The sequence below is a fragment of the Centruroides vittatus genome, unplaced genomic scaffold (genome assembly GCF_030686945.1).
Source record: "Centruroides vittatus isolate TY-2023 unplaced genomic scaffold, ASM3068694v2 contig_397, whole genome shotgun sequence".
Lineage (NCBI taxonomy): Eukaryota > Metazoa > Arthropoda > Arachnida > Scorpiones > Buthidae > Centruroides > Centruroides vittatus.
Genome location: NW_027122212.1, coordinates 838,342 through 865,385, shown reverse-complemented (window position 1 = coordinate 865,385; position 27,044 = coordinate 838,342). Strand labels below are relative to the sequence as shown.

The following is a 27,044-nucleotide window of genomic DNA, read 5'->3' as shown; positions in this document are numbered from 1 at the left end:
CAAGTCCGTCCTAGCGAGGCGCAAACCCACGACCGAACTCCCAGTGTACTGGTGTTTTGGAACTATTTTTGTTGTAGAAAAAATTCCTATCATCTCATTAATGCATTCCCAAACTTTCATGACTTTCTAATGAACAGTTTTTGCTGCAGCCAGCTGGGAAATATCAAGTTTAATTTGGGAACCCATATTCTAGCTCGTTGCTAAAACTGCCAAAATACGCCAAATTGTGTTTGGCGTATTTTTGGCGGTTTTACTTGTCCGGTAGAGAGTTATTTGGCGCTAGCAGGTCGCTTGCGAAGTACATTTCGGTCGTCTGTGGCTTTAAGATTGCATTGTTGAAAATATGGGAGGCTTCAGTTTACAAACGTTTAAAAGACATCCATCTGTAAGTTGCTATTTAATAAGTAATTACTTACTTCGCATTAACGAATTTATTTATAGAAATTTCCTGTGGTAGTTATTGCACGAATGTCTTCGTACCTGTGTACTGATAATTGCTTTAGTGGTAAAGGTATCTCGTTAATCGAATCTATACATTTATTTTTAAGCGATTGGAAATTAAAGGTCGCTACAGATTACTTCTTAAGAATCAGAGAAGTTCCTAAACGTCTTGTTAAAAGCTGAAACTGAAAAAGTTGCTTGTATATTAAAAAAGATTAACGTACTTGAAGGTTGTTGAGAAAAGCAACCCGTTTTAGTCCAAATGTTGTTTTAAATACGATCGATATAATTAATATTTTCGAACTTAAGATGACTATATTATATGGGGTGCGATGCGCAGGTAAAAAACTATATATTTTTATGACCTATTGTTGGTACTGTGTGCTTTCAGTGAACGCTACCATCGTTTTGACGCCATGTTTGAGAGAGTAAGTTCCACTGCAGAGAAGCATAATTTCAGGGACATATGCAGAGTGATGCAGCATCCCAATTGATGGTAAGATTCAAGCTCTGAATGAGGAGGTCTTTCGACCCCCCCCCCGAATTGTAGACCCCCTTGTACAAGCAGAAAAGTCAAAGGAACCATACTTGTACGTGCGACCCTTTGCGAGATATTGGTATTCAAAGGTCGGCTTTCAACACGTATCGGTATTCGCATTTTTCACCAGATGCTCGCCCTCTGGTGTTTAAAAACAAAACTATTCCATCTGGGTCGTTTGATTAATTCTTGTGTATTATCAGCAGTAAATATGAATAACAATAGAAAAAAGCAAAGCTTTCTGTTGCGTTCCAAATTGCAATTTCAAAGATTTACGGGAGCCTAATATAAGTTTTCGTCTATTCTCACACAAAAAACAGATGATTATTCGGAAATCGATCGGTTATATTTATGAGCTTCTCCGAATTGTGAAAGAGTGAATTAGATTTAAGAATTGGCAGTTTCTCGATTGTCCAACTTTACACAAACAAGTTATGGTGTCAATTTTAAAAGATATTTTCTTAAAGTTAAAATGCCAATTATTTTGTGTGGGACACAGGGTCGGATTTAAGCATTTTGAAGCCTTAAGCTGAATGTAAGTCCCCTTACCAACCTTTCACAATTTTAGAAGTCAATCATAAAAAGAAAAAAATTAAATCGGACTATCTCTCTGATTCAATACAGTTATTGGAAGAAAAAGATGCGAGGTTTCACTAGTCTTCTGTTTTATAACTGAATTTAATTAAATTTTTATACCCATTCCTTTAAAAATCTTTTTTAAAATTGGTTTTATCATTTTTTTTAAAAAAAAAAGACCTTACGTTAATTCTTAGAAAAAAAATTAACAAAATACTACACAAAGTAAAAAGTAAAGTATGTTTTGTTGGTTTGTAAAAAAATGTTTATTACAAAATTCGACTTTCATTTTTTTTTGCTTGTACAAATGTTTGAGGCTGCTTGAAAGTCAAAGCCTAAGCAACAATTTTCATAGCTTTTTACTTGTAAATCTAACCCTGATAGGACAATGTCGAAGCTGATGTTTTTAACACAAAGGGCACAAATATGCATAGAACGATCTCGCTCACTTGCTTTGATACCACATAATGATGTATCCCGCTAGCAATAATTGTTCTACTACTATAAAATTTCTCGATAAACAGCTACAAGCAGCATATATCATTATATCGGGCAGTAACATATGATTAATTTTACATTACTAGTTACAAGCGACCCAGATAAAGTAGCCATTTTGTAAAAATTCAGTGCCCTCTATAGTTCATGAAAAACGCGAATACTGCACTCCATGTGTAGTCGTGTGCTTCGGTGCCTGCTATTGCTCGCACCTTGGCACTAACGTGCCGAGCAACTGGCCAAGGCGGGGGCCAGGGGCCCATTTGTAACGAGGACGGTAGAACCCTCGGCAACATACATAAAAGGTACTCTACTGCAGTGGTCGATGAGGAGTTGGCAAGAGAGCTGGACTCAGAGTACGGTGGGTAGGTCGACCCACGCCTTCGTGCCTGACGTTGGCCTTACCCCAGTGAGTTGTTGTAGGTTGCTTACGCAGATACTGACCGGACACGGGAGGTTTCCCCACTTCAAGTCCATTCTTGGACAAGGAGATGGTTGCTGCTCCTGTGGGTGTCCTCGCGGCGACGCGAGACACTATGTACTTGACTGTCCTCTCACAGAGGATTTCCGCCGAGGGGCTGACCAAGTCGACTGGTCCAAGCCGCCTGAACAAGTACTTCGAACGCTAGCAGCAAGTGAAGGAAACTTATTGAAACTAAAGGAATTGATGGTTAAAGTCTCAGATCTTTTCGATCTTTGAGCCCAATGGACGCATTGGGCTGGGCACTCCCTTCTTGTAGGGAAGGGTGCCCTATTTAATGCTTGGGAATATCTTTATAATAAGGCCGTACGAGCTAACGGTCGCGGCAAAGGTGGATGCCGCAACATTACAAACTATAAATGACAGAGCAAGTACTATGCGGTGTAAACCGCACAAACATATAAAAGTTATGCCAAAGTTAGTGAGTTGGGGCTAAGAAGGCGGATGGCAGCTCAGGAGAAGCCGTCGGTGCCCCAACTAAAAGAAAAAGAGTCTGTGACTACCTTCGGGTAAGAGACCAAGGCCCATGATTAAGGCATAGTCTCTCGAACCCTGTAGTGCCTGGTGGCGGAGCAGGGGAAAAGAGTTTCCTTATGAGGTCTGGTGGAGCGAGCCCTGCACCCCCTAAAACTATATAGCATCAAATACTCCACAAATGGTTGAGTGGGCTATTCGCATAATCGCTTGGGCTAAATAGTTAAACGTAATAGTCTTAGTGGAGCGACGTGACTTGCAATTTCGTGTGATTTGATTTTGAGGGGCTGTATCTTGCCAAGGGTCGCTTGTAGATGTATGATTCCTTTGACTTTTTTGCTCTTATAGATATGCTCTACAGCTCTGATAAGGTTTCAGACATCTCATTTGGAGCTTGAATTGAGCCATGTCTATTTTCTTAATTTGTTTAAGCAGAAGTAATCATATGTCCTGTTTTTGAACATGGTATTGAAGCGATGCTAGATAGTGTGATAAAAACATGGCAAAAAAAAAAAACGTGATTTTAATCTGTATATTGTATAATCACATAAGACAAGTAATACATATATATGCTATGTTACTTGAGTTCAAGAAATATAAATTCTATTGATTAGGGTTTTCTATGAATATCATTTAACAAATGCTTCTCTTTGGTGATATCATTTCTAAATATCTTAGTCCTTAAAATGGAACTTTATAAAGTGAAATTTACAGTGTTTCATTTTTAGATACTTAGCCTACTCTTCATATCAAACATTGATAGATTGATTCCAGCATAGCTCCCTTGTACAAAGGTGGATCCAAAAAAATGTTACAAGGGTGATAAAAAATTATTTATTAATAATAGACAGAAAATACAAAAAGGAATTAAGAGGCATACTTGCCAATCACTTTTCCACATAATCACCAAATCTATTTAGCATTTGTCTGAATGCAGGACCAACTTGTATAACCCAGCTTGGTAGAAATCACATCCCTGCCCATTGAGCCAGTTCTCAGCAGCTGTTTTCACATCACTGAAGAGAACCTTGTTCCAGATAAGGGTCGAGTTACACACAACAGTGACGTGCCGGCACAGTGACCGTTTGGTGCAGTAATATCGATAAATATCACACATAGCCAATCAGAGTTTCATCTACGACATGTGATCTGTATTCTGTCAATCATACAAGTGTCATAGATGAAACTCTGATTGGCTATGTGTGATATTTATCAATGCTTACTGCATTGTGCCGGCACGTCACTGTTGTGTGTAACTTGACCCTAAGTGTTCTTTCATTTTTGGAAAAAGGAAATAGTCACTGGGTGCCAAATCTGAGCTGTATAGGGGGTGGCTCCAGACTTCCCACTTAAACTTTTGCAGCAATTGTTGAGTTTTGCAAGCACTATGGGGCCTGGCATTGTCATGCAGGAGGATGATACCATCACTCAACATGCCAGGGCATTTGCATCAGATGGTCATAAGAAACGAATCACAGCTTGCACCTCTAAGTGAGACCACTTTTTAAAACTTTTTTGCCATTTCAATCACTCTGCCGTGTCAGCGAACTTTTATAGTACTTACCTGCACAATTGCCGTAAGACAACTAGTACCATCTGTCTCCACTCTGGGGAAAAAATATTTCCTCCACATTACTTTTCAAATGCTGTATAATGAAAGAAAACTTAGGAATTAGAACAAAATGGCAAACAATATGCAAGTTGCTGTATATCTCTTATGGGACTTTTAAAATTCAACTTTTGCTAGGAGTGATGAATGCAAAAAACAAAAAGTTGCATGTAGAAGTCAGCACTCACTAATTCTGTCTAAAACACCAAACAAATGAAATTTATATTCTACTAGCAGGAATCTGGTGAAATCAATGGTTTTATTCAATTAAAATTCAATGAGCTCATTTAAAATTTAGCATTCTACATAAAAATCTATAGCAAGTGCTTTTATGAAGTTTTCAAAAAATACGTGATAGTATTATTATTTCTCATTACAAACAAACCAAATGCAAGCAGATATCCTTTTGCTTTTAAACTGTATATTTAGAAATCCATTGTACAGTACATTAATTAAAATAACATTCATAAAAGTTATTTAATATTATTTTAAATTTTATCAGTTAGAAAACAGTAATAAAATAAATCTTAATGTAATATTTTCTAAACAGTTTTTATAATCTTAATTGAAAGAACTTTTTAAGTCTATTTGTGATGAGCAGTTAGTTGGTTTTGTTGATAGTTAAGAAGTATGATACAAAAATTATCATATTAATAGTCTATAAACTCACTGTTTTTTGAAATTTTGAATAAAAATATTGTTGATTGCAATAATATATATAGTTATTTCAATCAACAATATAAATGATAGCCATCACTTCATTATACAATGTTTCACCTCATTTACACAGAAGGTATTATCTTCCACTATTTTGCTACCGAAATTCAAACTCAAAGTGGCTACCATTTTACTTTATTTGCATTTTTTTAAATTCTACAGCGGAGAAATCTGTTTATATTAATTAAAGTAATATTCATAAAAAATTTAAAGTATTTTTAAATAACTTTTGAGTTAGAAGACAGCAGTATATGAATCTTCATACAAAGCTTTCTAAACAGTAATTGGATGAATGAAACAGAATTTTGATAACTGGTTAGATACACTGACAATTAGAATTGGCAAGCGCCAAATCCGACAGAGGGCGCTCAAAATGGCTGCCGAAACAGGTAAGGAACCGACAGGAAATGTTGACTTGTAAAAGGTGAAACCGTTTTGGATGCTGGACACATCTGTATTTTGTGGATTAAACTCTAACGACAACACTGAACATAGTTTTATTTTATCATAATAGTTATGTTTTTATATTGGAACATGGTGTATACTGCTTAAAATATTTAAACACTTCTCACCTGTTAACGTGTAACAGGTGAGAAGTGTTTTAATTCTACACACGATAGTCTTTTATTTTATTTTTAAATAATAATTCTTATGTAGTCATGACGTAGCGGTAATATTCCGATTCAAGTTTGAAAATTAATCTTTTGAAAATCTGAAGCCGTCCACATAAAAAGAAAAAAATGACTAATTTTTTTTGTAAATGGACATGCCTGTCGAAAAATTGTTTTTGTACGCAGATCGGAGAGAAAATAGGTAAATTTTCTATCTTCATATACATATGTCGAGATAACTTTCCAGTCAAATTTTTAAAAATATTCTTAATTGAAAATATAAGTTAATTTACGTTTTTTGTTTTCATTTTAGTATTATGCTCGGCTGTCACATGTTTACGAAAACCAGACAGCCCCGCTTTGCACGTGCATTTTCCCCGTAATTGAGATGTATTAAAACGACAATATCTGAGATTGCAACACTAAAGCAACAACATGAACTTTCAGTGTTGTTGTTAGAGTTTAATCCACAAAATACGATGTGTCCAGCATCCAAAACGGCTTCACCTTCTACAAGACAATGTTTCCTGTCGCCGATACAGTCTAGAATTTGACATAAATTCAATGATTTGTTCTCCATTTGGTCATCGCAGTAGTCGTCACCGATGGAAACTGAATCGGCTCAAGCATTGAACAAACACATGGTCGGTTCCTTACCTGTTTCGGCAGCCATCTTGAGCGCCCTCTGTCGGATTTGGCGCTTGCCAATACATCTGATCTTTACCATATAAGACAATTGGATATTTTATTAAACAAAAGTATATATTTGATTCACGACATTTGGGAATGAAATATACATTTTGGCTAGGTGATAGTTTTTTGTCTACTGACAGTATACTACTGCTAACACTTATGACATGATGTATTTGATTCATTTTCCCATAAATTTGCTTATTACAGTTTTCAATTCACAAACCATGAATGAATCATTGAAATCTAAGCAGTTTATCACTGATTTCTTTGCTGATAATGGGAGAAATATCATGACTAATGATAAGTCTATTTTCATTAGGCATGATATTTCATTGTTTGCTGTGTTGACTAATCAATATTGTCAGCTGAAGAAAATACTTATGAGTAAGGTCCAGATTTTTGGGAGCTGCACCCACTCAATTTTTGAAAGGGGCAGAGTGTAAAAAGACAAACTAAGTTGATTTTAGTGCAGTAGGCCCACTCATTGCTAAATTGTTTAGCACCCAAATGCATCCAAATTGCAAACCTGCCCCCAAAACAGTGACTAGCATCCAAACTATATATTTTGCACCCAGCTTCTTCCTTTTTACATTTTCAAAGAATATGTTGACAATTATCTCTTTTTTCTGATGGTTTTTATTTATTCACTTGAGGAGGAAAAAACAAATTTGTTAAACCAGACTACATATGCTGAGGAAAAAAATACAATAATTAGCTTACTCTCTTCTTTTGTTCAGAGAAAAGGGGATAAAGCAGAATTTTCTGGACTAAACAACTAAACCTTATACTATGTTTGCACACAATCCACGACTCACTTCAATCTCGATTTACCTACAATCTGGATTGAGACTGTTGGCAGTCGAATGTCGTGCTGTTTGCACAGGCAGTCTGCTTGAGAAGAACCCAGCTATTACACACGATGATAAAACTGACATAACTATGCAGTAAGTCACGAACACCTACAAACAAAATGGAAGTTTTGGTTAGAAATAAATACACTACTTTTTCTTGCCATATATCTAATAATAGACAGATGTCATCGTCTTTCCAAATACAGTATCTTTTTTTATTTCTCTGTCAATAGCCTGACATGTGTTCCGCAGCCATCTTGTATTTTCTTGCACGCGTGGGATTGTGGGATCTCTCTTATCACTGGATCTAGTTTCAAGAACTCTCTCGAGTCAATCACGATTGAACCTCGTTTCACTCAAGATTGAAACGGTTGAGGGTGGTTGCACCAAGGCATAATTGCCGACCTTGGTCACAATCTAGATTGAAATGCTCGGTGTGAACGGGGTATTAGGGTTGTTTTAAGAATGTAAACAGATTCACTGAAAATCTGCAACACATGTTTTCTTTTCTAAGAATAGAACAATCTAGAAAATTCTGTATTGAGGTCGCCTTACCCTGACTTGTGAGCACAACAGTCCCAATTTCCTTTGTTTGGTGTTGGCGACATTAGAAAATGGCAAAATTGTCCGCGTCTAAACTGAATATTTTAGCAAATAAGTTTAAAGATGAAGGTGTATGCACAGATGGAAAAGTTCTTTGCTTTTCCATTTGCGATTATGTGACTTTGATGTTAAACACCAAGAAATGAAAATCAGGTGACATAAGTTTGGAACAGCATAGAAAAGACAAACAAAAAAGGAGGAATTTTGAGCATATATTTATAGGGGCACCTGGACATTGTTGGAGACAATCCTGTAGTGTTTATACTGGAAGAAACAATGGATTCCACAAAACAGTATGTGCTGAACATTCTTGTTGCACTACTGACCAGGTGCTATGTACAACCAATGTTGTTCAAAATGTACCAACTCGAAAATATGAACTCAACAAACTCTAATATCTGGTCATCTGTTGGGGGTCTTGGATAAACAGTGTGATATTCTACTGCGAGAACTTTGAGAAAATTAATGTGTTTATCAACAAACTTCCTCCTGGTGATTCTGCGGTCGTTGATAGTGTCGAGAAACTGGTCGATGATCCAGTAGTGACCACAGAGCTCTACTCCGTGCATTCGTACAACTTATTGGTGGATAAAATCAACAAGCTGGAAAGACGTGGAACTGAAATGCAGGATCAGTGAAATGTTGTAAGTCAGGCACTTGATGTACTGGATGGTTTTGCCCTGGACAAACTCAAATTTAGTTTATCAAAAGATCCTGATTTAAAAAATATTCTGGATTGCACTGAACTAGAATTCTGAGTAAAACTGAAACATGTTCCCTTAGTCTCAGTTGACGTAAAAAAATCTTTTTCCTTATATAAAGACATTCTATCCTCCAAACAAGAAAACTTCACTTTTAAGAACATTGAAATGGTTACTGTTGTAAATTACAATGCTTATTTTTATGTCTAAATTGCAATAAACAGTTATGTAGTTTGTAAATACAGTACATCTTGTTAGTTTTTGTCTTAATAATACAGTATTTAAAAGCACCCAAAGCAGAGGAAAAAAGCACCCAAACGAGCACCCATCCATTCTAAAACTGCACCCAAAAATTTGGGCCTTACTTATGAGTATATCAATATCAATAGCTGACTGGGAGGTTAATCAACATGACCAAAACAAGCATTAAAAATAGGTTAGTATAAACAATTTGTTGTTATCAGATGACATACTTAATATACAGATATACTTTTGATTTTGAAAAAGTTTTCTAGTTGCGATGTTCTGCAAGGGAATAGCATATCTGTTTATAAATTATAGTCAAATAACTCACTACTCACCACACTGGAATTACTTCAAAAAATTACGTACACAGAAACGGTTTGGAACCTGATGCAGAGCCCAGAAGGGTTTCGGGGAAGGGAAAATGTTTGTTTGTCAATATTTATGCGTTATCACACTGTAAAAGGTTCTGTGTACGTAATTTTTTAAATTATTGTCAAAAACTAAATGAAACTTCTCCAAACTTTGGTCTTATTTAACTTCTACTTTATTGTAGTCTACATCTTTTTAACTACTACTCAATCAATCAGAACATGTTTCTGAATTAAAATTTTCTATTTTTCCCAACACTTTATATCTTCTTAAAGCTGAATGACTTACTTTGTGTGAAATTTCAGTAACTGAATGTCCACTTGCTTTCAATCTCTAAATTTCCATAATTTCTTCTGAAGAAAATTGATTTTCATTTGGTATCTTGATTTTTCTGTTATTTCTTTAATTTCAAAAATAACCATTATAAAAACAAGATTTCATAAGATTTTATTCTTAACAGTCACAACTGATGTCATTTGTAATGGACAGGTGCCCCATGTAATGAATTTGTGTAATAATTTGCTCAGGAACAAATAAAATATTATCATCTAAACTTTTGGGACAACAATATCTAACAAAATTTCTATTTTAAGCAATTTAATAACTATTAAATTTTTAAATTTATCATTTTAATAACATTTATTATGATGCATTGTGTCTTATTAAATCAATCTAAAGTTCAGTATTTTAAAAGTTTATGAAAATCATTTTACCTAATCTTTTGGGACAGACCTTACTTTATTTGTATTTTTATTTTATTTTTAATTTTATTATTTATATACTCAGTATTTCATTACTATGTAATTGTTCAAAAATATATATTTATGTATACACATTTACAATATTTAAAAAGAATTTTATAAATAACGTCATGAAATATTTGAAAACCTTCCAATTTGGGAATTTCAAATCTGAAGCAGGTTTATAAAACAAACCAAAAACATTTAAAGTTATACAAACTCTACATGTGGGAAAATTATGTAAGATATTGATTTTCTTATTAGTTAACCATTCCAGTTGTAATTTTGATACACTATACACACTAAAAAGGATTCAATGTGTAAACATTGAACATATCAAATGTGGTTTTGAAAGTTTCATTTGGGAAATTTTGAACAAAAGGATACAAAATGTATGGGATACTCAAAAGCTGTTAATGAAAAGAAATTGTTAAAAATTGATGAATAACAACTTGTGCACTTGCAACAAATCTTAGTGTGTCACTGACATGTATTATTGAAACACTTCATCCCCTTGAAATGGTTGCAAATCATAATAACTGTTTTATGCACCTATTAAGTGAAAAAACAAGTATAATTTGTTTGACAAAGGTAAGCAGTTGTAAGGTTTCCCTTTATTTTTTAAATTACTTACTTATTTTTTTCATAAAAAACATTTTATGGATGACAATATTAAAGTTAAAATAAAAATATTTGTTATTAACCAGAAATTTATTTTAATGGATTGTGATTAGTTGGGTACTGAGGTACTGCTGTATTCGATTAATGCAGTTTTGATATATACAGTAGCATTGAGGGATTAATCAATCATGTTATTCAAGGGATACTTGTATTTCAACAATTGTCTTTCAACAATTGATTGTTAGCATTTCTTCTTGTGTTTGATTTATATCCTATTTCACATTTATAACTTGAATTTTTATGTGGCATAATCAAAATTACTGAAATAAAGAATGAGAATTATAATTGAAGAATAATTCTTTGGTCCCTTTTTTCAATGAAAAACATATTTTAAAAAGTGCAAAAACTCTGTGTTAACTATTCATATTACATATGTATGAGGTTCATTTTGTTCGTGTGCATTTGGACATGGTTTAAAAATTGTAATTATTTCATGTGTGATTAAGTATCGTAATTTAAATTATGAATTTTGTTCCATTGAAACAACAAACATTCTTAAAAACACTTCTATGTTTAAATGTTTCCAAATTTGGTTTTGTTCTATTTCTTAGATCCATGACCTGATGATGACAATTAAATGATCAAAAACATTTGTTCAATTAAATAAAGTCAGTTTGCTGGAATATCAAGCTGTGTTTTCTATTTAATGTTATTTAATGTGGAATTATTGAAAGAAATGAATTTTAATCTTATATATTATGACCCAGATAAAATAGTTGTTTTAGAACACCAGTGTGCAAATATTCAATGAAAAATGCAAAACCATCTACAAATTTACTCTTAATGTTACATTTATAAATCTTTGTTATTTTACAGTTAATTCCTTTAGTTGTCATTGTCGGCTCTGGAATGGTTATGTCTGCTGCATATTTGTTACGTCTTGCATTGAAGAGTCCTGATGTTAGGTAAGAATATGTTCTAAAATATTTATTATTTGACCAGGATTTAGATTGTAATTTTAATTTACCCAAATTTATGTAATTGAAAAATCAAGAACATTTTAGCTTTTTACAATTCTATAAGGAAACCTATTATGTTGGAATCAGAAATTAATATGTAATTGGTCCAAAAGTGTTTTGGGAAGATCTGAAGTCCATTTTCAGGAGAACTTACTGCTAGGAAGTCTAATACCATTTCAAATACTTAATTGGTTCAACATTTGACATGTTTTACAGGAGTCATCCTGTATAGTGCCAAAATTGCTACTTAATGATATTTTTATTAAAATGGCAATAAAATTCTAGTCCATTTATTTTGACATTCAGCATGACATTGAATCACAACATACGTGCCAGGAAAAACAGCAGAATGTTAAGCTCCTGTGAAAAAAAGAGGGGCATTTCATGCACCGCATGCTTAGTGATGATGTCAGCAAGTTCATGCAGGAAAGCAGGAAGTGACATTGAGAACTGAAGGCAGTTTCATGGAATGTTTTCAGATTGGAGATTTTTTTTTGGACTGACAGAAAATTTGGGGAATTTTTTGGGGTAACTTTTTTCACTTTGATCTTTTTTCAGTAATAAAGCATAAAAATTTCAACATGACAGAACTTGTGAAGTACTGCTTAAATATTGTGATGAAATGTATTATTCAGAATTATTTATTAAAAAATTATTCAAAAATGATTCCTATTTCTAAGTGATAGTTTAACATGTTTGCTTTTGCTTTCCAGACTCCAAAACTGATAAAGCTACCAGCACCTGCATTAGGTAAAAAGTAAAACTGGTGGCAATAAATGATTTGAATTGGTGAAAAAATTTAAAACTGATGAAACAGCAATTTTTTAAAAATTTTCCAGAGTAACTCCTGATTATATGTTGGATTTCTGATTCCCAATAAAGTAGGTTTCTTTGTGATCAAATTTCTTAAGACATAGATGAAAAATAAGTGTACAAAAGTTATATATATATTTTATGCTGCTCTTTTCAGTTTTTTTTTTTTTCCCCTCTGTTCAGTTTGCTATATACAATTAAAATTTTCTGATGGATTGAATAAATACAACAAAACAATAAGAACTTGTAGAAAAACTGGAAACCAATATACTAATCACACTACACCTTACACACGTTTCCAGCATTAGTTTAATCAAAACAAGTGTTTTTGACCCCACTCAGAGGTAAGGTTAAAACGAAAAACTGAGTTCTAATGATAGAACTAAAACCGATAGAAAAATAGCAGTTTTAGTTCTATCATTAGAACTCAATTTTTTGTTTTTAACATGAGGTCAACCTGTGAACTGGTTGAAAATGTTTGTTTTGATTAAAAAACAACAATATTTGTTCAGAAATAGTAATTGAAAAATATATATGTTTATCTAGTAATATTTTAAGCGAAATTTTCAATTCTGATAGTTTTAATTACATTTTAAATTATAATTAAACTGATTTTTATTTGCCAATGTTTAATTTCATTCCGTTAACATAAAATATTACATGGTAATAGTCAATTAGAGCTTATTATATGTTGTAAAATAGAGTACTAACTGAAACATCTATAAATATCAATTGTAAAAGTTCATCAGATGGCAATTTTATGAAAATTAATTTGAAGACAATCTGTCCAAAACTGGGAACCAGCATTTTATTTACTTCTAGTGTTCCAGAATACAAACATTTGATGACCCAACCTTCCTTTTTTAGGCTGCTTGGTTGTGAAATTTAAAAAACACGAAAAAATAGCCAATTAAATTACAAATGTAAAGGATGTTCTGTGTTTTTTAAAGGATATTTCTTAAATTTGACAGCCAAACAGCCTAAAAAGGAAGGTTGGGTCATCAAATGTCTTTGGAACACTATCTTTTCCCTTTAGTATTCTCTTTAATCAATCAAAATTACAGTGGAACCTTTCTTAATGAGCACCTTTCATAACAAGTAATTTGCATAATGAGCAAAACAAATTTTAAAAAATGACTTGCTTAATTAATGAGGAACGTTTCGTATAATGAGTGATGAGGAGAGGAAAAGTCCCAGATTGTGCACATGCTACATCATCTGTGTTCAGCACTCGTTCCGCTAGCATTTTAGTGTCACTTGTGATCAAACATTTTTCCAAACTTGTGTTCAGACATATTACATATAAACATCAACAACCATAGCCCATTATATAATAAGCATGTCAAACGATATGCTAAATTCTTGGGTTATGCAAAGACTATAATGAAATACGTATTAAAAATTAATTAATTTGACTAGAGGTAGGCAGTTATGCTGCCATCTCATATTAAATTTAATACAGTATATTGTATAATTTTTGTTGAATAAACGTTATACATAAAATATTTGAATATTTTTTTTTGGCATGGAATGCATTATCATATTTTACATTAATTTATATGGGAAAAATTGTTTTGCTTATCGAATGTTTTGCATTACAAGTAAGATTCTGGAATGAATTATGTTCATTAAGAGAGGTTCCACTATATATCATAACTTTTTTGATACTAGCTTTTGATTTCAGTTTACATCTCTTTTGAGTGAAGTGAAATATAAGATTAGTTAAGATAGCTAGTCTCTAAATTTTTCATTGTTCCTTACTTACAAATACTTGCAAGTATTTTAAAAGTAGTGCTTACTTGTGCTGACTCTCATTTTCATAATTTTTATGCATCATTTTAGAGATCAGCTGATGGATGACATAACAGATTGTATAATTTCAACAGTAGATGTTTCAAGCAGCTGAAGCTGGGCATTTAGCATCTGAAAGTTACAATTTTTTACAATATGCTAATGCATATTGTAAAAAATTAATGTAAAATAACACAAAATAATAACAAAAGATATATATATATATATATATATATATATACATTACACTTTACTATGTTGCAAGTGTAACATTAAGGTTCTGTATTATTGGTGTGTGGTGTCTACATCTAAAAACTTCCTAACAATGTGACCTGTATTGTGGCTTTCTGTAGTGCCATATATATGTTTTCATTAAATTTTAATGTTTCTAGTGTAGTGTATGGGGTATGAAACCAATTGAAGAGAGGACAATGGGCACAATAAACACTATCCATTTACCATAGGTGCCTTAATTCTTGGATAAATGGAGTATATTTCATTTTTCATATTTTGAGTGTTTGGAATGGAGATGTCTATTACATAAGTGATCTTATTGCTGTTCTGATTAAATTACTGGAGTTCAGAATTTCTAAAAGGAATAATTTACTGAAACTATCAGGGTCATTTGAATGAAACCCGATGAATGGATATGCTAAAGCATGGAAAGTGCTTAGCGAATCATCATCCATTTGAAATATAGGTGGAAACACTAGGCTCATGCTGCAGTGTCACATGAACCTACAACAAGCTGCATTCATTTAGTATGTCAGGCAGATACTCAGTCCAACTTTCAAGCATGGATGTGTCAACAATGCAGCTAATAGTAGTGCATTTTTTAATTGCAGAAGGTGTCATACCCCATGCTATCCATTGTTGCATGAGCAATGTGTATTGAAACTGTATGGGTTTGACAACGGTGAAAGACTGGAGTAAGTGCTTCCGAGATGGTCAGTCATTGTTGGCTGATGATGCCAGGCCAGGGCAAGCACGTCGTGCAATTAATGAGGTTACAGTAGTGGAAATGGACAGACTCATTTCGCATGATAGACGAGTCACTGTGGAAGCACTGGTGACTGAGGTTGGAATAAGTGACAAGTATCAGTAGTGTGCACACCATTATCTGTGAGCATCTGCAGTACTGAAAGATCTGCACTCAGTGGATACCCCACAACTTGACATCTGTACAAAAAGACCTTTGCATGGGTCTGTCATTGGAACATTTGCTGCGGTACTGCAATGAAGTCATTATTTCATAGAGAGAATTGTTACAGGAGACGAAACATGGTGCTTTCATTTCCAGCTGGAAAGCAAAGAACAGTGGTGGCACATGTCATTTCCACCACCTAAGAAATCAAAGGGAATGCAGACAACAACAGAAAAGGTGATGTTGACATTCTTCTTTGACAGCAGAGGCCCATTGCTGATGGAGTTGACTGCCTGTGGAATCACCATAAATGCTGCTCGGTACACGGAAACTTTAAAATCTCTGAGAGCTTCCATCAAGTCCAAGCGGCCTGGTCTACTTTCACAAGATGTCTTTCTTCATGATAACACCTGCCCTCAGACTGCACACATTGCACAAGAATTCCTTTTGAAATTCAAGTGGGAAACACTCTAGCATCCTGCATACAGTCCTGACTTGTCTCTCTGTGATTTCCACGTTTTCAGGGAGAGGCACCTGAAAGGGTGTAAGTTTCAATCTGATGCTGAGGTGGAAGACACAGTTCAGGAATGGTGCAGACATCAACTCACTGAGTTCTATGAACAAGGAATCGAACGTCTGGTGTCACAGTGGGACAAGTGCCTTACTCATCAGGGGGATTACTTTTAATGTAATGTAATGTACTGTACCTACTAAATAGTCGTTGGTCAGGTTTCATTTGAAAGACCCTCATAGTTACATTTGTTTTCAATCAGTTTTGTGCTTCATGAAATGAGAATATGATTAGACACTTGTTTTACATAGATAGTTACATTTCTGAGTGTCCTTGGCTGTACAAAAGGCTACTTGAATTTTGCTTCAATTTGATCACTGAAAAATGCAAAGTGGATTGTTACAATGGTATTTTTCTAAAATGTTCTTTCTGTGAAAATGTGTTTTGCTTGTTAATTGGTTCCATTATTACAATGTAATTAATCATTGTTATTTCAATTGCAGAATTTTGCATTTTGATATATCTGTAACAGATTTTTCTTCACATCTGAAATTTTGCTATTGTAATGAACAAAAAATGAGCACTGAAAATAATCATTATTTTAATTTTAATGTTTAATTACTATATTAAAAAAATTGTGTTTTGAAAATTTTGTTTTAATGAATTTTCATCAATACAGGTATCCTTGCTTAATGTGGGATTTGATTAACTCCTTGGGACTCCGGCGAATTAAATACTTTTTAATTTTAATGTAGTTAAACATAAAAACGAAAAAAAAATTATAGAAATGTGTTAATTTTGAAGAAAAAGCTTCAAAGTATAATTTCCTTTGTCTCGCCTTAGCGCGAAACTTGACACCGATGTGTCATTGTTTACACAGCTGGATGACCTTGAGAACAGCTGGTGTCGTCTTTCGCGGGACATTCTCATGAAACTCTCGGGAGGAGAAGGGTAAAAAGTAGGGTGAATACTAGATGGCGGTATATTTCTAAATATTTTTTTAAAATTACGATTTTAATTGAAATTTCCGACCCCCCGACTTAATTAAACGTATATATAATAAAATCTATTAATTAAAAAAATTAAAAAACTATTGGATGCTGTTTTTGACATCAGAAAATAGCTTTAAATAACTTTACCGAAGTAAAATCGACGCACTAGAACTTTAGAAAGATGAATAAAGTTTTATAAAAAAATCCCATAAAAAAACCATTAAGCGTTAATTGCGTGTCATTAAAGGTTAATTAAACTCGCAATAAAATTTTTTCGCGCGGGTAAAAATTTTTCAAAAAATTTGGAGACAGAAAACATCCGAAAAATCAAAAAAAAAAAAAAATTTTTTTAGGGGTCCTAAAGGACCCCATTTTTTGTAACGCTATACAACTTGCCCGAGATATCTCGGGCTAAGGGCTGAACGCGTTAATGTGCAAAATTAATTGCGGCAATCCCTTTATATATGTGATAGACGTTTTAATTAATGTGGCTTTAACAGCTATCTATACTTAATATACATATGTTTTTCTCAGCAAATAAGGTGTTGGTGAATTTGCTATCTTTGATAGATTTGATAGATTTCTCAATTTCAGTGTAACAAAAATTGTTACAATACATTTATTTATTATAACAATGAAAAACTTGTATAATCAATTTAAAGAAGTTTTATTTATGACATGTACTGGTACACTTACTGTTCTTTTGGCTTCTTTTGAAAATAATTTATTTAATAACCTTCAAAAATTTTTGCAGCACACCTATGATCTCACAGCAAAGCAGTGTGCCACGACACACCGGTTGAAAATCACTGGTATAGAAGTTCTGTTACTCTGTGTAGGTAACTACAGATATCAGTCTTGTGCAGCAGATGTGGCTCTAGGCCTTCCTTGACTGATGCCAATCCTGTGTTTTGAATTTTTTTCCGTAGCCTGTGGACTACAGAACAACTTACATTTAGTTATCTTTCCATTTCTATATCTGGCCTCCCTCCAGTCAGCCAATAGCTTTCAATGAAGTTCTCCTGACAAATGATGTTGTGACACCATTACTACAAAAAGCCTCTATCCAATTTCTTCATTTATAGTCCCAACACAAAAACATGACCCACTTTGAAATGTCTATGTTTATGCTGCTATCCATTTACATAAACTGACACTTTCACAAAAACATTTTACATACTTACTCCAGCAACATCTAATAATATAAGCTATTGATTGTGTGTTTGTATATCTGGAATCTGTAACAGCAGAATGCCTAGAACAGCCACTAGGGACATCCCTAGCAATTATTTAAATTAACAATAAATTTGGTATATTATTATTAGATGCAGTTTTTTGTGTTTTTGACTATGTTTTAGTAGGGTATGCCATGAGAAATTTAGTATATTATTATTTTTATTTGTAATAGGAATTTATTATTTATATCACGGAATGACACTGCTGCTGCTAGAATGCCCACTAGGGGGTGTCTCAGACTACTAGTTTAATAGAAATTATGGCTGCATCCTTGAGAGGCCTTCCTCAAGTATTAATAAAAAAGCCATTTTACAGATGGAACATTCAAAAACGGAGAATCTATGGAATGATGTTTTTACCTGAGGAAAGCCTCACAATGTGGCTGAAAAATTTATAATTTCTATTAAATGTTGCTGGAGTATGTATGTAAGGTGTTTTTGTGTCTGTCAATTGTCGACTGTTCCAGCATATTGGTAAATTAAATTATATAAACTGATATAAGTATCACTAATTTGCATATGATATTCTGACTCTGCATTGTTTTCTTGGTGATATATCCAAATTTCATACCGATTCCACCATTTTTAGATGAATAATTACAATTTTTCTATTTGTTTCTTAATTTACAGAAACCAGTGCACTTAAGAAAAAATTGGCTATTATCTGATGATTACAGTAGATTTAGTGGTAATAAAACTGGGTCATTACATCCTTATTTAAAAATAAAACCAATCAAAATAAGATGCAGCATCCTTTAATTAACTCTTTCAACTTGGTTATTTTTCATTTGTCTCCTACACTGGTAATTATTTGACATTGTCTGGTGTTGGAACAGATTTTCTAATTGATCCCAAGTGATGCCTTCTTTAGGAACAGTTAAATTTGTATTTGAGTGATCAGGTGTGTGTTGGTGTGAGGTTTACTAATAATATACACCATAAAATTTTTTAAAAAGTGAAATAATAAACAAAGTCAATTATTATTCATTTTGTTATTTAAAATAATAAATATAACAATGAATATGAGATATACAAAAAGACAATCAAATTCTAGTGGATAAAACAAAACAATAAAAAAATAAGATTGTAAAAGAACTCTAAACAAAAATCAAAATAATTTCAAAATATCCATATATAATAATTGAAGGATGCAAATTATTAAAAAGTATTCATAAGTTTTATTTAAAAAGGTAATATATAAAAATTATGAAAGAATGAATGATGAAATAATCAAATAAACCAACCAACTACTAAATAATCGGGCTAATAAATGGCTATAATTAAATAATAAATATAAACGAATTTGGTGAAGAGGTAAGCATTAGGCACCATCTCATATCTAAATTAATAATTATAATTTTAATAATTTAAATAATTTAGAACATTCTGGAAGAAAATAACTGACCCGGGGCGGGGATTGAACCTGCAGCCTCCGCTTGCCGTGCGGTGCGCTACTAATTGCGCCACCCAGACCCCAAGCCAATCATCACTTCCAGACATATTTAAATTTCAATATAACCATCTAGGGTTTTTCTTCCAGACTGTTCTAAATTATTTATTAAAGTATTAAAATTATAATTATTAATTTAGATATGAGATGGTTCCAAATGCTTACCACTTTACCAAATTCGTTTATATTTATTATTTAATTATAGCCATTTATTAGCCTGATTATTTAAGCATTGGTTGGTTTATTTAATATAACTTCAAGCTTTGGGATATATTATATGAAATAATAATCAAAAATATTAATAAATATTGGCAAAAAATTAAAAAACAATAATAGAGCAAAGGTGTAAATTCAGTCCTTACAAAACTCACTCCATTCTTAACTAGAATTTATACTGAATGACTAATTATTTATTGTGATATCATCACAATGCCAGACTGCAATTTTTAATTTATTTAATTTAAAATATATGAAGCGTGCAATGCCATAAGGTTGTAAATGCCATTTTTCTCAAAATTCGTTTTATTGAAGAAATGAATTTTAAATGCAATGTTTTTTCCTACAAAAAAATATTGTGGCAATTGTGGCGCTCTAAGTGGCTATATTTTGAAGATGACGTTATGTGCAAGCCATAACGTTTTAAGCGCCAAAGTGCAAGCCACGTGACTTTTGGCGCGTAAAATGTTACGGTTTACTTTTACATCATTTTGTTATTCCAATTTGTAACGCAGTGAGTTTTTTACGAGTGAAATGAATTCCTTAAAGTATGAAATACCTAAAAGAAGAAAGAAATGTGCAGAAAAATGGAAGAAGAACATTTGAAAGAAACAAAAAAATAGTGGCTTAGAGTACATTTCTCCCATATCACAGAAAGTTAATCCAAGAAAGGATCCACCAACAGGGGTAAGTAAAAGACTTAATACTTCAAAAATATAGACGTAGATTTGAGATTTGCAAGATATGGATAGTTATTGTGTCTATGCATGGGTGAACAACTTGTATATGACTGTTTCCAACAAGTTTGTCAAACTTTTTGTTTACGTTACAGGTGACATGCAAGTGTTCCTTCGCTTGCAAAAACGTAACGTTGGCTTACCGTCAGGAACTCTTCCAACAATTTTATGAACTGGCTGACTACAATAAGCAACAGAGTTATCTTCAAAGACTTGTTCATCCCCAGATGATAAAAAGGAGACGATATGGGAAGTACCACCATCCTTCTGGAAGTAGAAGGCAACACTCTTTCAGTTATCATTTGCTTCTTCCCGGTGGAAGTGAAATAAGAGTTTGTCTTAAGACTTTGTGTAATACATTCGGGGTTACTGCAAGAAGAATTCAGTTGATTAGAGAAAAGATTTTGGAAGGAAAAATGGATGCTACTGATCAAAGAGGAGGCCAGCGAAAATGTACTGAAAAGCAGTTGTGGACGGAAAAAATAATTGAGCACATTAAGAGTTTTCCAAGTGAAGAAAGTCATTATGCTCGAGCCAAAAGTACAGATAAAATGTACTTATCACCTGATCTCAATGTTAGCAGAATGTATAGAGCCTTCCTTGAGAAATATTGTCAACAGTATGCTGGGAGCAAAGCCCCAGTTACTCGACAATGGTACAATGAAATTTTCCTGACCAAATTCAATCTGTCTTTTCAAAGACCTCGCATGGACACTTGCTCAACTTGTGACCGCCTTGATGTACGAATAAAAGCTGGTGATGCATCAGCAAAAACAGAACTGGAATTACATCATTACAGAGCTGAAGTAACCACAAAAGACATGTCTGATGACACAAAAAATGCTAAAACCTCAGATTCGTATGTTATATCTTTTGACTTGCAGCAGCAAATGTATATACCACAATTAACACACACTGAAATGTATTATGCTCAACAATTGGCATGCTACAACCTTGGAATTCACGATTCAATTAAAGAGAAAGGATGCATGTGTTTGTGGAGTGAGAATTTTGGAGGAAGAGGGTCTTTGGAAATATCATCCTGTATATACCATTATATTACTACTGAGGCTGCTATTGGTGACCGAAAGAAGCTGACTTTGTGGACAGACAATGGTGTTGGTCAAAACAAAAATCAATACATGATAGCCATGTATCTGGTGTTATTGGCCAATAATGTATTTTCAGAAATAACACACAAATACCCTGTAAAGGGTCACACATTTCTCAGCTGTGATCGAGACTTTGCTCTAATTGAAAAACGGAGGAAAAAATGCAAAGCCTACACACTAAAGGATCTTGTGGACATCATTAAAAGTGCAGGGACCAAAAACCCTTTTACCTGCATCGTATTTGAGAAATTTCATGACTTTAAATCGATTGCCCACGCATTTTTGAATACAAAAGACCTGGGAATCTCAACAGCATCCCAAATTAGACTCTCATCAAATAACTTTGGTAAAGTTATGATTGCTAAAGATGGAGGAAAAGCAGCAAGATGGTGCACTGGGCTTAATGTGCTGAAAGATGGAGTTAGCATTGATGATTTCAAAAATCTTCCACTTCCTCTTGCTCGCTCCCATTTTGGGATTCCTCAAAAGAAGAAACCTGACATTGGTAAAATGATACCATTTTTAAATCCAATAGCACAAACCTATTTCAAGGAGATGCTAGCAGAACCGGATAACTAAATGCCAGTTTATTAATAGTTAACCTGTCACTTTATTATTTGATATTTCAAAATAATATTTGGACTTCCATTAATCTTTCAAATTTGAAGTTTTTAAATACGTTTTAACTTTTATTACACTAAATTAATACCTTATTGATAAAGATTACAGCCCAGTTCAAGTCATTAATAGATTATTGTCAGTTTTTAATGTTAAAATTGATATTGAATTTGTAAATTGTGTTTAATAATTTAAATGTAAGTTTTTGGTATTCAAAACTGTTTTTCAGCTGTAGAAACATTAATTTTATGACTGCAATCGTTTTTGGCATTTACAACTTTATGCACTTGCACAATTTTGGCATTTACAACGTTATGGCTCTAACCCTGTTTTTAAACTTTTTTTGTTTCCTTACTATTATTCGTAGGTGTTTGAAATTAAACCCAATGTTTTATTCCAAACTATAAATTGTTAAAATAATTTTTCTAGCATTTGATTAAAGTTTGTTCATTAGAAAAAGTGTTTTTTCTCTCTCCTGAAAAATTTGTTTTTTGGCATTTACAACCTTATGGCATTGCACGCTTCATATGCTCTCCACCTCAAATTAATACTGTAGTGGCTTGCCACTGTACAACCTATCCATTAGCAATGGAGTTGTGCCAGTCAGTCTCCTTTCAGTGGAAAGTTTTGAATTGAAATAATGTGACTTCCAGTTTGCAGTGGAAGTTTATATGTAGTTAATCAGACCCTCATACCACTAAGCTTTCCATATCTGGTCTTGACTTTCATGTATCTAACTCTGTTCTTGAGATTAAGGAAAGACAGACAGATGACAGTGGGAATTTATAGGTCTACAATTTTTTCAAATTGCAGCTGAACTAATACTGTGGTAAATGAACTGATATGGATAGAATGTTAAGCCCAAGAAAAATCAGGTTTCTTAGAATGCATTACAACTTTTTGTCCACTATCAACTCAGGACCTAGCCCAGAGAGAATTAAAAAGATTGTCTTAGAATTTTTAAGTACAGTTATTTTTAAAAACTGGAATTTCTGAATAAAATTATACAAATACACCTTTCATACATTTCCAGCATTAACTTTACACAGAGAACATTTTCAGCCCAATTTACATGCCTCAACATAACTCCATCTTTGGAAACATTCTTAACCTGAAGCAAACCTGTAAATTGATCGAAAAATGTTTGTTCTGTGTGTAAAGTTAATGCTGAAGATGTACTTAGAATTTTTAATGATTTTTTTAATTATTATTTTGTTTTAGATGTGTTTGTAGTTAAAATATTTATTTGATTGAATTAATGAAATTGTCTATAAAAAATAATATAGTGAATTGAAATATTTTGAATTTCAGCTGGGACAGAAAAAATAATCCTGAACCATGGCAACATTATGAGGGAAAACAATATAAGGTAGTTTTGAAATATTTTTCATAGTTACATAATGAACACATATTATAAATTTAACATAAGTATACATTTCAGTATATATTTACTGTATTTTATGGCATATAAGATGTAAGTTTTGTCTAAAAAAAAGGCTGAAAAAAATTATCCAACATCTTGTATGTGAAGTTGTGATATGCCATAGGCTAATGAATTCCCCAACCAACTAGGTAGTCTACAGATAATCACTATCTAGCCCATTTCCTGAATAAAAATGCTATTGTTTGAAGATGCCATTATTATTTTATAACTGGAATAGTCAAAAAATTTTGGGACAGACTGTCAAAGACATGGAATAGCTTAAATACACAAAATACTATTTTTCCTAAATATTCTGTGCTGAAATGGGGTGTCTTTATATGCCTTGAAATATAGTACATAAATTCAGTAAACTTTAAGCAGATATTTATGTAAATAATTGTTGTTGTCTTTTTTTTTAGCAGAATAAGATTTTTATAATAAAATAAATAGAGCATCTTGTAACTCAGCAGTAAATTTAATACATCCAATTTATTAAAGTTACTGCTGGAGTTGCAAGGTGCTCTGTTTATTCTGTTTCTTATTATCTGGTTAGATCTTATTTATTGTGATTTTTATAATAACCATAACTTAATTTTATTCAGTTTTAAAAAAATACTGTCACTTAAATATGGAATACAGCACTGTATATCAATTATTATATACACTACTGTATTTGAACAATATTGCTATAAATGTACATCTTTGTTTTATTGCCTTCTTGCACCATTATTTGGATTTTAAACTTTTATTTTTAATGATGATACCAATAAATTATGATTATTACCACAATCTATGCTAAGAAAGGTTTGTGTTTTTTACTGTATTTATATATTCTTTAATTAAATGTATAATTATCTGATTTATTGTTCTTCCCTTTTGTCTCTACCCTACTCTCTCATCAGTTTATTATTATATCTTGCCATTCTCTTTCTACTTTTAGCATTCATATCTCCCACTATTATTACCTGGTCTTTTTCTTTTTAGTTTTCAAGTTGTTTTCTATTTTGTTAGTAAATACATTAACAATGACCTTTTAAAACCAGCAATAATTTTATTTACAATTAAACATTAATTAAAATAATTAATTAAAAATGCCAGGACAATAATTAATATATTACAAAATTCTAATACATAGAAGTACCACAACAGTGTTGTTTTTATTTCAAAATGTCCTTTGCACACTTTGGGAACAAACAGTTTTTATGGTAGAGTTGACCTTCCTTTATAGGCTATTTTCCCTACCTCAATATGTAAAATCAGTAGTAAAATTTGAAATAAAGAAACACTGTTGTGGTACTTATATGCATTAGAATTTTGTAATATATTAATTATCATCCTGGCATTTTTAATTAATCATTTTAACTAATGTTTAATTGTAAATTAATTTTATGTGATTGTGCCAAAGCTTGGGAATATTTTTACTGCCGTTTTTACATATTGAGGCAGGAAAAGTAGCCTATCAAGGAAGGTCGACTCTGCCATAAGGACTGTTTGTTCCCAAAGTGTTTAAAGGATGTTTCAAAATAAAGAAGACACTATTGTAGTACTTCTATGCATTAGAATTTTTGAACTATTTAGTTAAGCTAATATTTTCAGCCAATTTTATTGACCATTTTTAAGCTAGGTAGAACAAGACCAAAGTTCACATTACAATTTTTTAAATATTTTTGAATACTGTTACGATTGATTGTGGCTTGAATGATCTCATGCTGCTTTTACAATCACATCAAAGAAACAACTATATTATTATTAAAATGTGTTCACATTTTTTAATGTAAGATCAAAGGTGTAAAGAAGAAAAGCAAAGACACTACATTAGGTGTTATCACTGCACTTTAAACCATAATATGTCTCCCTTGCCTCTAGGCAAGGGAGACATAGGGTACGTTCGTTAAGTTGAACCAGTTAAACGCATTAGTAACAAATCATTCGAAAAGTAGTAGTCTCGCTCAGTGCGCATGGTCTGCGGTGATGACATATCGAACGAAACCCTAACGAAGCTCACGAAGGAAAGAGTTAATTTACTTTGTTAAGAAAATGGCACCCGACGATATCGATGTTTCTAGATCTACTCAAGTGTTTAAATTGTGAATTAAAAAGTGAAATGATTGAAATAACTGTCCATCCGAAGCAACCTAAGAAAAATATTTTGGATAAGGCTGCACTAGCAACATTCATATCTTCGATTTTAGAAACAGCCATTTAGTTATAACGAATCGTTCGAAAAGTCTAACGAAACAAGAATAAGATTGACGTCATTCTCATTTAACTCGTTTGACTTAACGAACGTACCCATATTATGGTTGTTGCAATATTATGATTATTGCCTCTAGGCAAGGGAGACTGTCCAAATATTCTTGAAAGTCACTGATTTGCTCTAAAGTGCCAATTTATAAATTTTTAGCTCTTCTTGGAATTTTAGTTGATTTAGGTCCCAAACTACAACTAACCCAAGATTATTTTGGTTCAATAATCTTTGAATGTTTCAAATTGATTTCCATACTTTGTTTCAAAGAATAAGTTTTGAAGTCAATTTGAAAAATTCCAAGATTATTGAACTAGTATGGGATTCTAGTATTCTATCTTTTCGGTCACGTTAACCATTTTCCGAGATCAGAAAAGGGACTAACATTCCATATTTCCAATCTTAAAGCTTTAATTCTGGATTGCCTTTGTCTCCCCTGTTTATTTTTGTCAGAACTTCCAACAGACTTTAATTCTGGTGTATCATTTCAAGTTTTAACTTTCAGATAAACTTTCAGATAGTCTGTCTCTCAAGGCTCAGATAAAGTCCAGGGGTGCCTGGTTTTTCTCTTTGTATGGTAAAATTTGCAAGAAGCAGAATCTTCCTAAGAAGAAAATTTGTGAAAACTGAAAAATAAATTTATTTCAGAAGTACTATCAAATTTTTCTCACAAGATATTCTATCTAGGCCAAAATTCCATTAGCATAAAAACAAGTGTGAAAACTCTCACCATAATTATTTTTAATTAAAGGGACTTATTTGGACTTGCACTTGGATTGCAGTGGAGATTCATTTCCACTAGTGAAGTTTTTATGGTGATGGTAATGCCACCAAGAGTTGAAAGTAAACATTTTTTTGCATGCAAATTAATGGAGATAATTAAAACTAAAAAACTCCACAAGCATCAAAATGGTGAAACCAAGAGATAGAATAGAGCAAATGTGCATAAAAGCTTATTTCCTGCAATTTTTT

General features: G+C 32.7%; 1 protein-coding gene across 1 annotated transcript in view; it reads left to right on the top strand.

Annotated features, from left to right (window-relative positions):
• Positions 1 to 228: 228 nt before the first annotated feature.
• Positions 229 to 27,044, top strand: part of ND-MLRQ (NADH dehydrogenase (ubiquinone) MLRQ subunit) — a 31,111-nt gene continuing 4,295 nt past the window's right edge. The window contains exons 1-3 of the mRNA XM_067271410.1: positions 229 to 385; positions 11,643 to 11,731; positions 23,716 to 23,773. Of these exons, the coding sequence (XP_067127511.1) occupies positions 344 to 385; positions 11,643 to 11,731; positions 23,716 to 23,773 (189 nt within the window). The 5' untranslated portion in view covers positions 229 to 343. The remainder of the gene's footprint in view (positions 386 to 11,642; positions 11,732 to 23,715; positions 23,774 to 27,044) is intronic.